Source organism: Carassius carassius, chromosome 1 (genome assembly GCF_963082965.1).
Source record: "Carassius carassius chromosome 1, fCarCar2.1, whole genome shotgun sequence".
NCBI classification, from domain to species: domain Eukaryota; kingdom Metazoa; phylum Chordata; class Actinopteri; order Cypriniformes; family Cyprinidae; genus Carassius; species Carassius carassius.
In genome coordinates, this window is record NC_081755.1 from 10,790,001 (window position 1) to 10,805,690 (window position 15,690).

The following is a 15,690-nucleotide window of genomic DNA, read 5'->3' on the forward strand; positions in this document are numbered from 1 at the left end:
TTGCTTCAATTTATAACAATGTTTTCAGGATCTCTCAGAGAGCAGGCTTCAAGTATAACTCGTTTGAAGTAATGGTGCTTCATATAACATTATCCAGAGAAACAAATGTTAATGATAAATCCTCTGTTATGTTTGTACTGGCTACTGTATACAGGCCACCAGGGCACCATACAGACTTTATTAAAGAGTTTGGTGATTTTACATCCGAGTTAGTTCTGGCTGCAGATAGTTTAATAGTTGGTGATTTTAATATCCATGTTGATAATGAAAACGATGCATTGGGATCAGCATTTATAGACATTCTGAACTCTATTGGTGTTAGACAACACGTTTCAGGACCTACTCATTGTCGAAATCATACTCTAGATTTAATACTGTCACATGGAATTGATGTTGATGGTGTTGAAATTATTCAGCCAAGTGATGATATCTCAGATCATTATTTAGTTCTGTGCAAATTTCATATAGCCAAAATTGTAAATCCTACTTCTTGTTACAAGTATGGAAGAACCATCACTTCTAACACAAAAGACTGCTTTTTAAGTTATCTTCCTGATGTATCCAAATTCCTTAGCATATCCAAAACCTCAGAACTTGATGATGTAACAGAAACTATGGACTCTCTCTTTTCTAGCACTTTAAATACAGTTGCAAAAAACAGTTTGACACCATGGTATAATGAGCATACTCGCACCCTAAAGAGAGCAGCCCGAAAAATGGAGCGCAGCTGGAGGAAAACAAAACTAGAGGTATTTCGTATTGCTTGGCGGGAAAGTAACATATCCTACAGAAAAGCATTAAAAACTGCTAGATCCGATTACTTTTCTTCTCTTTTAGAAGAAAACAAACATAACCCCAGGTATTTATTCAATACAGTGGCTAAATTAACGAAAAATAAAGCCTCAACAAGTGTTGACATTTCCCAACATCACAGCAGTAATGACTTTATGAACTACTTTACTTCTAAGATCGATACTATTAGAGATAAAATTGCAACCATTCAGCTGTCAGATACAGTATCATATCACACAGTGCACTATAGACCCCCTGAGGAACAGTTCCACTCATTCTCTACTATAGGAGGAAGAATTGTATAAACTTGTTAAATCATCTAAACCAACAACATGTATGTTAGACCCTATACCATCTAAGCTCCTAATAGAGGTGCTTCCAGAAGTCATAGATCCTCTTCTGACTATTATTAATTCCTCATTGTCATTAGGATATGTCCCCAAAACCTTCAAACTGGCTGTTATTAAGCCTCTCATCAAAAAACCACAGCTTGACCCCAAAGAACTAGTTAATTATAGACCAATCTCGAATCTCCCTTTTCTGTCCAAGATACTAGAAAAGGTGGTATCCTCACAATTATATTCCTTCTTAGAGAAAAATTGTATATGTGAGGATTTCCAGTCAGGATTTAGACCGTATCATAGTACTGAGACTGCTCTTCTTAGAGTTACAAATGATCTGCTCTTATCATCTGATCGTGGGTGTATCTCTCTATTAGTTTTATTGGATCTTAGTGCTGCGTTTGACACAATTGACCACAAAATTCTTTTTGCATAGACTTGAACACTTTGTTGGCATCAGTGGAAGTGCATTAGCATGGTTTAAATCGTACTTATATGACCGCCATCAGTTCGTAGCAGTGAATGAAGATGTATCCTATCGATCACAAGTGCAGTATGGAGTACCTCAAGGCTCAGTACTAGGGCCGCTACTCTTCACGCTCTGTATGTTACCCTTGGGAGATATCATCAGGAAACATGGTGTTAGCTTTCACTGTTATGCTGATGATACTCAACTCTATATTTCTTCGCAGCCCGGTGAAACACACCAATTTGAAAAACTAATGGATTGCTTAGTCGATATAAAAAACTGGATGACAAGTAACTTCTTACTGCTAAATTAAAAAAAAACAGAGGTGTTAATTATAGAACCTAAAAACTCCGCTTGTAATAACCTAGAACACTGTCTAAGACTTGATGGTTGCTCTGTCAATTCTTCGTCATCAGTTAGGAACCTAGGTGTGCTATTTGATCGCAATCTTTCCTTAGAAAGCCACGTTTCTAGCATTTGTAAAACTGCATTTTTCCATCCCAAAAATATATCTAAATTACGGCCTATGCTCTCAATGTCAAATGCAGAAATGTTAATCCATGCTTTTATGACCTCAAGGTTAGATTATTGTAATGCTTTATTGGGTGGTTGTTCTGCACGCTTAGTAAACAAACTACAGCTAGTCCAAAATGCAGCAGCAAGAGTTCTTACTAGAACCAGGAAGTATGACCATATTAGCCCGGTCCTGTCAACACTGCACTGGCTCCCTATCAAGCATCGTATAGATTTTAAAATATTGCTTATTACCTATAAAGCCCTAAATGGTTTAGCACCTCAGTATTTGAATGAGCTTCTTTTACATTATAATCCTCTACGTCCGCTACGTTCTCAAATCTCAGGCAATTTGATAATACCTAGAATATCAAAATCAACTGCGGGCGGCAGATCCTTTTCCTATTTGGCGCCTAAACTCTGGAATAACCTACCTAACATTGTTCGGGAGGCAGACACACTCTTGCAGTTTAAATCTAGATTAAAGACCCATCTCTTTAACCTGGCATACACATAACATACTAATATGCTTTTATTATCCAAATCCATTAAAGGATTTTTAGGCTGCATTAATTAGGTAAACCGGAACCGGAAACACTTCCCATAACACCCTATGTACTTGCTACATCATTAGAAGAATGGCATCTACGCTAATATTTGTCTGTTTCTCTTTTGTTCTGAGGTCACCGTGGCCACCAGATCCAGTCTGTGTCCAGATCAGAGGGTCACTGCAGTCACCCGGATCCAGTATGTATCCAGACCAGATGCTGGATCAGCACCTAGAAAGGACCTCTACATCCCTGAAAGACAGCGGAGACCAGGACAACTAGAGCCCCAGATACAGATCCCCTGTAAAGACCTTGTCTCAAAGGAGCACCAGGACAAGACCACAGGAAACAGATGATTCTTCTGCACAATCTGACTTTGCTGCAGCCTGGAATTGAACTACTGGTTTCGTCTGGTCAGAGGAGAACTGGCCCCCCAACTGAGCCTGGTTTCTCCCAAGGTTTTTTTCTCCATTCTGTCACCGATGGAGTTTCGGTTCCTTGCCGCTGTCGCCTCTGGCTTGCTTAGTTGGGGACACTTCATCTACAGCGATATCGTTGACTTGATTGCAAATAAATGCACAGACACTATTTAATTGAACAGAGATGACATAACTGAATTCAATAATGAACTGCCTTTAACTATCATTTTTTCATTATTGACACTGTTTTCCTAATGAATGTTGTTCAGTTGCTTTGACGCAATGTATTTTGTTTAAAGCGCTATATAAATAAAGGTGACTTTGACATATATATATATACATACATATATATATACATACATATATATATATATATATATATATATATATATATACATATATATATATACATACATATATATATATATATACACATATACATATATATATATACATATATACATATACATATATGAATACATATACATATATATATACATATACATATATATACATACATATATACATATACATACATACATATACATACATATATACACACATATATATACACATATATATACATATACATATATAAACATATATATATACACACATATATATATACACACATATATATATATACATATAAATACACACATATATATACACATATATATACACATATATACACACATATATACATACATATATACACACATATATACATATATATATATACACACATACATACACATATATATATATATATATATATATATATATATATATATATATAGGGTTTAAATCGTACCTAGTGTAGAACCTTACATCATCATCGGAAGCAGCAAATCGCCCCAAACAAAACCTTTGACTGACCGACAACTCCACCTGTCTCCTTAGTCGGTCCATCTCTTTACGGAGATCCTCAGTTTGATTCAGTGCATTATCAACTGCCGCGGGCTCTGGAACTGAACAATAATCATGTTCCAGATGCTGGGCATCCATTGGCACAGGATCCTCATCCACTGGAGTGTAATCCTCCCTTCTTTGCCATACCCCGGTGCGCCTTGGTTCAGAAACGGAGTAGCCGTTCCACTGGAATAAGGTTGGTACAGCTCCCTTCCTCAGCAAGCGGTGCCCTTTAGGGGTCGATGGCTCGATCAGGTCATCACTTAAAAAGTGACGACTGCAGACCCTTGTATGAGAGGTGATGTTAAATCGCTCACGTCGAATGCTGTGAATCCACTTTCTGCGTATTTCTTCGTCCACAGGAAAAGTGTGGAAACTCAGTACAGAGTTGAACTTTGAGGAGGCCACACATAACGGGACACAACAATGGTCAGTCGAACTACTGTCCTCACGCCTTTGATATTTAAACTTTCTGAAAGCCATTAGTAATGCTTAACTATAATATAATACTTAAAAAAATTATGAATGAGTTTTGCCGGTAGTACACTTCGTTGTGGAATGTGCTAAGCAGAAGTAAAGATGCGGTCTGAGATATTACCGGAAATACGTAAGCAGAGTTCGTGCATAGAGTGAATTAGAAAAAAAGTTTGCAATCTAGTGTTCTGATATACCACTTTGAAACGCTCATCTTATTTTTTCACATATGTTTTGAATAGAACTGTTCAGAGGTGTGGACTCGAGTCATGTGACTTGGACTCGAGTCAGACCCGAGTCATGAATTTGATGACTTAAGACTCGACTCGACAAAATGTACAAAGACTTGCAACTAGACTTGGACTTTAACATCAATGACTCGTGACTTCACTTGGACTTGCGCCTTTTGACTTGAGAAGACTTGCTACTTCCCATGAAAACCTGGGGGGGAAATGTTCACACGACCGCGCCGCTCTCAGTGTATCTGCATCTGTGAAAAAAATGTGCACCACCTGTATGCATGCAGAGAGCACGTGCACTCAGTGTTGGGAGTAACGGCGTGTAAGTATAACGGCGTTACTAATCTAATTAATTACCTTTCCCATCGTTGCAACGCCGTTATCTCTACTGAGAATGTAAAGTGTCGCGTTACTACAATTTGGTTGAAAAAATCTCGAGGTGTCATGCTTTGGCTAGTGGCTACGCATCAGCTTCAGCCAGTTCACGCAGCATTTTCAACCACCATTTTTATTCAGATAATTTTCTAAATATTACTGTTATCATGTCATGAAATGTAGTTTTAAAAGTATTTAATGCGAGAATGTAGTTGTTTTAAACTCAAATATCTGATTTTTTGAAGTTGTCGTCTTTGCATTGACTTAACATTTAAATCACTCGCGCCAGACGCTCTATTCGCGTCTGGTGTGAACGCATCAGAGTTGGATAGTGTTCTGTTTATTGTGCAGTAACTTTAGGCCTAATATACAGTTACAGAGATTTGCACTAATGGCCAGGTTTCCCTTTGTTTCTCTTTACCCAAGTTTAAATTTGTTTGTCTTAATTTTGTACTTGAATTTTATTTTCAATATTTATTTTTTATATGTTTTTATTTCTATGCATATCATATGGCAGGCTGCAATCTATTGAGTTCAAATAAATACAACATTTTCTAAAATACTTAGTGTTTTTATTCTTCAATCAGTTAATATAAACATCTTATGTATTAAAGATGTTATAGGACGTAATACTGACACCCTGATGAAGGCATATAGCCGCAACGCGTAGCTGTACCTCTCACCAAAAGAGTTTTAACGTTTAAAGCCAGTGATGCAATAAAGGCTTTTTAACTTTTCACTATACAATTCGAGTGCCTTGTTCTTGATACCAAAGATAGTTTCGTTTGGCTATAAAAATTACGAGGTAGTTGACAAAAAACTAGTTGCAATTTGCAAAACATGCGGGTCGAAGATTACAGACGGAGCTGCCAAAACGTCCAACTTTGTTCAACACCTGAAGTTGCACAAAGAAAGGTAAGATTTGAACGAATGCTAAGCATCTTATCGGATGTACCATACTGTATCAACGAGACCGTAAACGCACGTCTCCCTTGCTGGTTCATGCTAACAAAAAATAGGGATTTTTGAGGTACATGAGTGTAGCACACTCAGATGGAAAACCTCGCCAACATCATGTCAACGTCCGTTTTAAAGTACCATTTCTACCTTGCTGCTAGACGGATAAACACAAATGTATATCTCAGTCTCTCCAACACATGAGACAAAAACAGGCCATTGTTCTAGTGCAATATGCTGTTGAAATACAGGCATTTTTTGTGAAAATATAAATTTTCAGTTTTTTACTGTATTTGATTAATATCATTGTATAAAAATAGGATTAAATGAATACAAATCTTACAGACATACATGATTTGTATAAATTTTATTTCTGTGGTAAGAGGACTTGAAATGACTCGAAACTAAAATGGTAGGACTTTGGACTCGACTTGAGACTTGTTACAGCGACTGTGTATAACAGATGACTAAATGGAACGCTTCCCATGTGCACTGCAGTGATGTGCTTTCTCTCCAGTGTAAATCCTCTCATGTTTTTTAAGACCTGATAAATCACTGAATTTCTTGTCACAGTGTGAACACTTATAAGGTTTCTCTCCACTGTGAATCCTCTCATGTTTTTTCATATCTACTGACTGAATGAATCTCTTGTCACAGTGTGAACACTTATAAGGTTTTTCTCCAGTGTGAAGCCTCTCATGTTTTTTCAGACTTGATAAATCACTGAATCTCTTGTCACAGTGTGAACACTTGTAAGGTTTCTCTCCAGTGTGGATCACCTCATGTCTTTTCAGACTTGATGAATTACTGAATCTCTTGTCACATTGTGAACACTTATAAGGTTTCTCTCCAGTGTGAATCCTCTCATGTGTTTTCAGACTTGATAACAGACTGAATCTCTTGTCACATTGTGAACACTTACAAGGTTTCTCTCCAGTATGGATCCTCTTATGTGTTTTCAGAGTTGATGAACTACTGAATCTCTTGACACAGTGTGAACACTTATAAGGTTTCTCTCCAGTGTGGATCCTCTCATGTGTTTTCAGATTTGCTGAACGACTGAATCTCTTGACACAGTGTGAACACTTATAAGGTTTCTCTCCAGTGTGAATCCTCTCATGAGTTTTCAGGTGTCTTAACAGACTGAATTTCTTGACACAGTGTGAACACTTGTAAGGTTTCTCTCCAGTGTGAATCCTCTCATGTGTTTTCAGATTTGTTAACCGACTGAATCTCTTGTCACAGTGTGAACACTTGTAAGGTTTCTCTCCAGTGTGGATCCTCTCATGTTTTTTCAGACTCGATGACACACTGAATCTCTTGTCACAGTGTGAACACTTATAAAGTTTCTCTCCAGTGTGGATCCTCTTATGTTTTTTCAGATCTACTGACTGACTGAATCTCTCATCACAGTGTGAACACTTATAAGGTTTCTCTCCAGTGTGGATCCTCTCATGTTTTTTCAGATATGCCAAACGACTGAATCTCTCGTCACAGTGTGAACACTTGTAAGGTTTCTCTCCAGTGTGGATCCTCTCATGTGTTTTCAGATTTGCTGAACGATTGAATCTCTTGTCACAGTGTGAACACTTATGAAGTTTCTCTCCAGTGTGAATCCTCTCATGCAGTTTTAAACTGCTCTCTGAACTAAAAGTCTTTTCACACTGAAAGCACACGTACTCTCTCACATCAGTATGTATTTTCTGATGTACTTTCAAACTTTGAAGACGCAAAAAACTCTTACCACACAAATTACATGGATGTGGTTTCTCCTTTGCATGAACTTTTAAGTGTTTCTTCAGAAGTGAAGCCAATAAAAACATTTTACCACACTGATCACATGCGTGCTGCTTCTCTCCAGTGTGGATGTTCATGTGACACTTGAGATTTGATTTACGTGTGAAACTCTTTTCACACTGAGTGCAGGTGAAAGATTTCTTAAGTATTTTTTTCTTTAAATCTTTCTGTTTGGTTTGAGAGCAACTGCAAGGTTTTTCACCAGTTTTGACACAATTTTTCTCAACTTCACTTGATTCTTCATTTTCCTCTTTTTCTTCAATGAACCCTGAAATAAAAGTAAAATGATTTATTTGGTATATTGTTAAAAGCTGAGAGTGTCTGTAAATACACAATTTTATTTTTTTGCTTTAGTTTTAATGACTTTTACTAATTCAATAGGGAAACTGGGTAAACATTTTTAAGCATCATTGTTCTTTTTGGTCAATTTTACCCCAGGGTCTTTAAGCTGTATAAAACAAGAAATATATAAATTTAACTAGGGCTGTGATGGTGGCAGATTTTTATCACTTTACCACCATCACAGCTAGGGGTTGGGTATCGAGAATCGAGTATCGAGTGGAAGCAGGACTAGCTTTGCGATTTTCCCAGTATCGTTCAAAGGTTTTAATTTCGATTCCTAGTTTCGATTCCTAAAGCTTAAAAGAAAGAGAAAAAAAAGTTCCGCCCGAAAAGGCCGCCCGGCGCCGACCGGAAGAAGAAACCGCTGAACACCAACGAAGAAGCGTCCACCGGAAGTTTTGGTATAACGAGCGATCGAACATGGACAGCGTGCGTCGGCGGTCCAAAGTGTGGCTTCACTTTTCGAAACAAAACGAAATCTCGGCAAAATGCAACATTTGCAGCAAGATTGTTTTGTGCATAGGAGGGTGCACGTCAAACATGATAAAGCATTTTATACTGTACCTGCTGCTAATCTGGACTGAGTTTTAAAAGTTGTCTCTAATAGTTTATTTTCTATTCTGCACCAGGTTAGCCCATCAGTGGGAGCAAGGTAATGTTTAAGTACCTGCAGTATCATACACTGTCATGTGTAAATGTTTGAGGTTTTCAAAAATAAATCTCTCTTGAGGAAAGTGTACCCCTGGGAAGATATATTCATAATTAATAATATTTATATAATATTCAAGTTCATAGATTTGATATTTATATTGTAGTTGAAAACAGCCCTGTGAGAAATTCATAGTAAAGTTAATAAAAAGTAAAAAGTTCATAGAATTAAAATTGATGGAGAAGGTCGGACTATTTTCTTCAGAAAGACAGTTGGTTAGCTAAGCTCATTTAAAATATCTTAAACTTTTTTTGACCCTGCCTCTTGAAAGAATCGGAATCGAGAATCGTTGGGAACTGGAATCGAAACAAGGAATCGGACTCGGAATCGTTCAAATTTAAACGATACCCAACCCTAATCACAGCCCTAGTAAAATGTATATATTTTATATACATATATACACACCCATTTATATACATATATGTAGAACTAAATTTTAAACGAAACACTTTAGTTTTTGCCCCCATTTTTCATGAGCTGAACTCAACGATCTAACGACTCTCAACGACTTTTCCTGTGTACACAAAAGGCCTATTTCTCTTAAACATTGTCTAAATCTGTGTTAGTGAGCACTTCTCCTCTGCCGAGATAATCCATCCACCTCACAGGTGTGGCATATCAAGAAGCATGATTTTTGCACAGGTGTGCCTTAGGCTGGCCACAAGACAAGGCCACTCTAGACTGTGCAGTTTTACTGTATTGGGGCGGGGCGTTGGGGTGGGGGGGTTCTGGGGAGAAAAACCAATCAGTTGCCACCACCACTTGCATCACACAGTGCAACACATCTCCTTCACATAGAGTTGATCAGGTTGTTGATTTTGGCCTGTGTAATGTTGGTCCACCCCTCTTCAATGGCTGTGCGAAGTTACTGGATATTGTCAGGAACTTGAACAAGTTCTATCCAAAAGATCCATCCAATCCAGAGCATCCCAAACATGCTCAATAGGGGACATCTCCAGTCAGTATGCTGGCCAGTATGTTTTCAGCTTGCAAGAATTGAGTCCAGATCCTTGCAACATGGGGCCATGCATTATCATGCTGCAACATGAGGTGATGGTCGTGGAGGAATGGCACAACAATGGGCCCCAGAATATCAAGGTATCTCTTTGCATTCAATATGTTATCAATAAAATGCACCTGTGTTCGTTGGCCATAACATAGGCCTGCCCATACCATAACCCCACCGCCACCAACACTGACATCAGCAAACCGCTCAACCACACAATGTCATACACACATCTGTCATCTGTCCTGTACAGTGAAAACCTGGATTCATGTGTGAAGAGAACACCTCCCCAAAGTGCCAGATGCCATCGAATGTGAGCATTTGTCCACTCACGTCGGTTACCACGATGAACTGCAGTCAGCCTGAGACCCCGATGAGGACGACGAGCATGCAGATGAGCTTCCCTGATACGGTTTCTGACAGTTTGTGCAGAAGTTCTTTGGTTATGCAACGCGATTGTTACAGCAGCTGTCTGGGTGTCTGGTCTTGGATGATCTTGGAGGTGAAGATGCTGGATATGGAGGTCCTGGGCTGGTGTGGTTACACGTGGTCTGCGGTTGTGAGGCCTTTTGGATGTACTGCCAAATTCTCTGAAACACTTTTGGAGACGGCTTATAGTAGAGAAATGAACATTCAATTCATGGGCAACAGCTCTGGTGGACATTCCTGTAGTCAGCAAGCCAATTGCATGCTCCCTTAAAACTTGCGACATATGTGGCATTGTGCTGTGTGATAAAACTGCACATTTTAGAGTGGCCTTTTACTGTGGCCAGCCTAAGGTCTGTGCAATAATAATGCTGTCTAATCAGCATCTTGATATGACACACCTGTGAGGTGGATGGATTATTTTGGCAAAGGAGAAGTACTCACTTCAGATTTTGAGAGATTTGTGAACAATATTTGAGAGAAATAGGCCTTTTGTGTACACACAAGAATGTATTAGATCTTTGAGATCAGAACATGAAAAATGGGGGCAAAAAACAAGTGGTGTGTTTATTATTTTGTTCACTATATATGGGTCCATGACGTGGCGTGTCAATTCTGGTGTCCAAAGCATATTCATAATATTAAAAGTGTATACATTTTTAAATGCATTTCATTAAATGACTCAACTTTCCCCTCTTTAATTACTCATGTGAGAATTCATTATAAATAATCTTTAAGGAACTATTGAGCTCAAAAGTGCCAAAATGTCATTTCGGGTAACTGTACCGGCTTAAAATCTGAATACAAAAATACAATAAAAATGTAAAAAAAAAAAATAAGTAAATAAATAAATAAATATATATATATATATTTTTTTTTTTTTTTTTTTTTTAATCTACTTGGGCATAATTGTATTGATGTTTTAAACGATATCTGCAAATATGGTTATAATAATAAGCTTAATTACATTTTAATGACAGAAAGACTTTTGTCCCCAAATTGTGATTTATGTAATGTCTTTCCTGGATAACAGACACCAATGACCATTTTAGACCATAATGCATTGTGGTATGTCATGTGACATAATATTGTATCAAAAAGAATACCCTGAAGGAGCACCAGAACATGTGCAAAGGTGAGTAAGCGTCTCTTAAAATGTTGATATTTTTACCTTTTCGGTCACTGATGCACTTTGTAGCAATATCATGTGTCCTTTTGGATAACACTGATAAACTATTTATAATGTTTTTATATAAATAAAAACTATCCATTTGATCTAAAAGATTACCTTAAAGCGATGATGGCTAAGTTGTAGTTTTGCATAGGTGGTTAAATTAGTGCCTGATTATAAAGAAATTTGCTTTGTCATTCCTGGATAAAACATGTCATTCTTGGATAACAAAATACCTCTTTTAGCCAGGACGTGTCATCCGTTATCCAGAATGACATAGGCATAACAATCTAGTTTTTAATTAACATTTGTAAACTTTTAGGTATAGTTATTATAGTTATATTATTAACATTAACATTATTTACATAATTTTGCCGTATTTTTGCTGTCATTCATCTTGATTTCACATGATTCACATTCAATTATCATTGAATAGAACTTTTGTAATGCTAATGGTCAAATCATAAATAATGTAATAATTTTTATTAATATATCCACATTTGGTAATACTTTATAATAACTACATGTTATTAATCATTAGTTAAGCATCATTAAGCAGTTCATTAATTTATAAAGCATTACTAAACATTAATAAGAATTTTATAAATGCAGCTATAAATGCTTAATGCTTGATTTATAAGCCTATCTATAAGTATGAAATTAAAGTATGAAAATACAATTATTAAACACATTATAGATATGCTTTAATCAAGAATAAAGCATTTACAGCTGTATTTATAAACTGCTTATTAATGTCTTTTAATGCTTTATAAATGATGAATTAACTTTTTACTAATGTTTAACTAATGATTAATAGTGTGCCGTTATTATAAAGTGTTACCCATTTTAAAACTTTTGTATAGCTTCTGGTGTTTTAAGGTCAATTCTGTTCTTCCAGATGCCTCTGTCTAATAAAGAAAGGCAGAGACGGTTCAGAGCCAGGATTAACACAGATGCAGAAGCTAGGGCTGAGTATCTTGCAAAAAAGAGAGCAAGGTATTATGGTGATGATTCAGTGAAATAATTATGTGTCAGTAACAAGCAAACTTATTAAAAAATATTAATCGAAATGGGTTCACACTAATTTGCAATAAGCCTAAATGTTTTAGCTGTGTAATGTGTTATTACACATTATATACTATACCCCTGGCCATTGTTTATGAAGCATTATAATTTTACAGATTTACTGTAATATTTTGAAAATATGATTGTAATGAAATTGGTGTGATTACAACCTGCATCTAATACTCATTATTATAATTGTGTGTAGCTACTACAAATCAAGCCCAGTTCCCAAAAAGCCTGTTGTACAGCAGATGAGATGACCCCTTCTGCTGCATAGAAGGGAGCAGTGGAGGGTAAACCAGAGGAATCGGAGGGAAAGGTTAAAGAAGATCAATGAATTAATGAACGACACTTCAGTCTCAATGAATGAGTCTAATCTTGAAGAACCCCAACCCAAAGAAAAAAAATGTATGAAATATGTTAAGTATTAAATGTTTTATTACAAAATGTATGAAATGCTTTTGCATGTATTTGTTGGCTGAATTAATCAGTTTACATAACAAAATGTTGATTGACAAGTTTTTAATGATTTTAAAAAAGTTTTAGTGTCTTTTACTTTGTTTCAAGTTTGAGTGTTGGAAAGAAAAATTATACTGATGATGGTATTTTTGGTAATCCTGAAAAATATTGCAGAATTTCATTCCGTCTAACAATGACACGGGCAATTCACCATTAACCCATATTTGTGTGTTAGATTACACAATTCAGTTTTTTTTTGTTGAGTTAATGATAAAATAAGTCTTTTATACTTTATTGGAAAACATTTTTAAACATTTTCCAGGTTTTTTTTTAATTTGGTTCTGAATTTTGAGTTAGCAGCAGCCAAAAATGAGCCCGTGTCTATATGAAATCCTAAATTGATTATGTTAATTGTGATTAAAAATGTAGTTTTCCCGAGCACTAATTGTTTGCTGAGCTCCAAATATGGAGATCAGTACAAATTTATATGCCAACAATTGTAGAAATGTAATTAATTTAAAAATTCATTACGTTACCCAGGAGTTACATTTTCATGGGGGAAAAGATCTGATTCACCAAAAAACTTTTCACCTTTTTTAATGACGTATGACTCGCATTTACTGGGGAATATCCGATTTGTCTGCTTACATGGCACACGCAAATACACGTATCCAATTCATATCCGATTTATTACCACATATGAATGAGGCCTGAATCCGATCTGAGAAAATCAGAATCCATGCGGTTTTTACCTGCTTACATGTTCACAGATCATATCCGATCTGTGCCACATGAAAGTTAAAAAAATAGGAATTGGGTCACTTGAACCATGCAGTGTAAATGGGGCCATAGTTTGGCTGGTCCTGCAACTTAAAGTCAGGTGCGACTTATCAAAATTAATTTGACATGAACCAAGAGAAATTAACCAAGAGAAAACATTACCGTCTACAGCCATGAGAGGGCGCTCTAATACCCCTGAAAACTGTTGACTAAAATATTAACTTAAAGACAACTGAGAAAGAACAAAATGCCCCCCAAAATAAAATCCTATTCTGCAGATTACAAGCTGCAGGTAATAAATTTGCAGCCGAAAACGGTAATCGAGCAGCAGAAAGAAAGTTTGCAGTCTCGCGGCTGTAGACAGTCTCTTGGGTCTTGGTTCTAAATAAATGTGACTTATAGTCCAGTTCAACTTATATATATGTTTCTTTCCTCGTCATGACATATTTTTGGACCGATGCAACTTATAGTCCGAAAAACATGGTGTATATATATACACATATGTATATTTATTTATTTATTTTGTATTTATCTATTTTTTTTTACAAGTTTTAGCTGAGAACACAAGTCTGTCTATCAACTGCCTATGGTTTAAGTGACAGTGATGAGCAGGTTGATCCAAAATGAGTGGGTGGCTGCGTCGCCCGCGGTTACGAGTCATCCAAAAATATTTTTTATGATATTCAGGTCGCGGTCGGTCGGGTCGTTTGAAATAAAAATGCTGATTAAACCTTTGTCATTTATATAGTACTAAACACATTATTGAAATACATAGGCCTACACTTTATTGGCTTAATAACTGGCATGAAGATGACGCACAAGCTCAGTCTGCACGTAGAGATGGAGGCGGCAAAGAAGACTGCATGGGGAGCAATGTCGCTGTTTTTGGTATGATTTTGATTTTGATGACTTCATTAAGTTTTGTTTTATAGAAAACTCTTTTTAAAAGATTTTCGTTTTGTATAAATTGTATCTTAATTTTGATCAATTTTTTATCAATCAGTTGCCTGTATTTAATAAATAAGAAGCAAATATATAGCCTAGCAGACAATGTAAAAAGGCGCCGGCAGGATCACTTGCATTGCATGTGAACTGGGGGGCGTTGAAACTCAGCATGTGCCTCACAGATTTGAGAAATATAGGCTATATACTGTATTATTCGGACTATAAGGCGCACCTGAGTATAAGTCGCATCAGTCCAAAAATACGTCATGATGAGGAAAAAAACATATAAGTCGCACTGGACTATAAGTCGCATTTATTTAGAACCAAGAGAAAACATTACCGTCTCCAGTCACGGGAGGGCTCTATGTCTTCAGTGTAGACTACAGGAGCACTGAGCATCATAGAGCGCCCTCTCGCGGCTGTAGACGGTAATGTTTTCTCTTGGTTCACTCTCTTAGTTAATTTCTCTTGGGTCATGTCAAATTAATTTTGATAAATAAGTCGCACCTGACTATAAGTCGCAGGACCAGCCAAACTATGAAAAAAGTACGGTATTACAGAAAGCTTGAAATGTCTTTTAAACTAAAATATTCAAACCAAAATAAATGGGCTACTCTATGGCGTTTATGGCAAGTCTGCATCGTCAACTTCATCTTTGCAGCGACACAGAAAACACCAGTTTATTATTAAACAATTAAATTACTTCTTGCATATTTTCGAACCAGCAGGCCATTCTGGGTTGAGCGAGACCCCACGGAATGAGCGAGTGGATCAGGATATTCAGAAATGCGCTCTCCGCTCACGAGCTCTGATCGGAACAAACCCGAGTCTCAATGTCTGCTGACCTTGCAGAAACATACAAATAGACATAGCCAGACTAGACTATTTTAGTACAAATTATGAGCTTACTGACTATTTTTTATTATTCTTGACAAAATTATAATATATTAA

At 36.7% G+C, this 15,690-nt stretch overlaps 2 protein-coding genes across 3 annotated transcripts in view; one reads left to right on the top strand and one right to left on the bottom strand.

Moving 5' to 3' along the window:
- LOC132151859 (uncharacterized) overlaps positions 1 to 15,690 on the top strand; it is a 387,012-nt gene that overhangs the window by 288,592 nt on the left and 82,730 nt on the right. The gene's annotated exons all lie outside the window — the stretch shown is intronic.
- LOC132142264 (zinc finger protein 271-like) lies at positions 6,507 to 8,357 on the bottom strand. The gene is made up of 2 exons (XM_059552409.1): positions 8,347 to 8,357; positions 6,507 to 8,184 (listed from the first exon to the last, which is right to left on the bottom strand). Exons 1-2 carry the CDS (start codon positions 8,355 to 8,357, stop codon positions 6,507 to 6,509), a joined length of 1,689 nt encoding a protein of 562 aa, XP_059408392.1.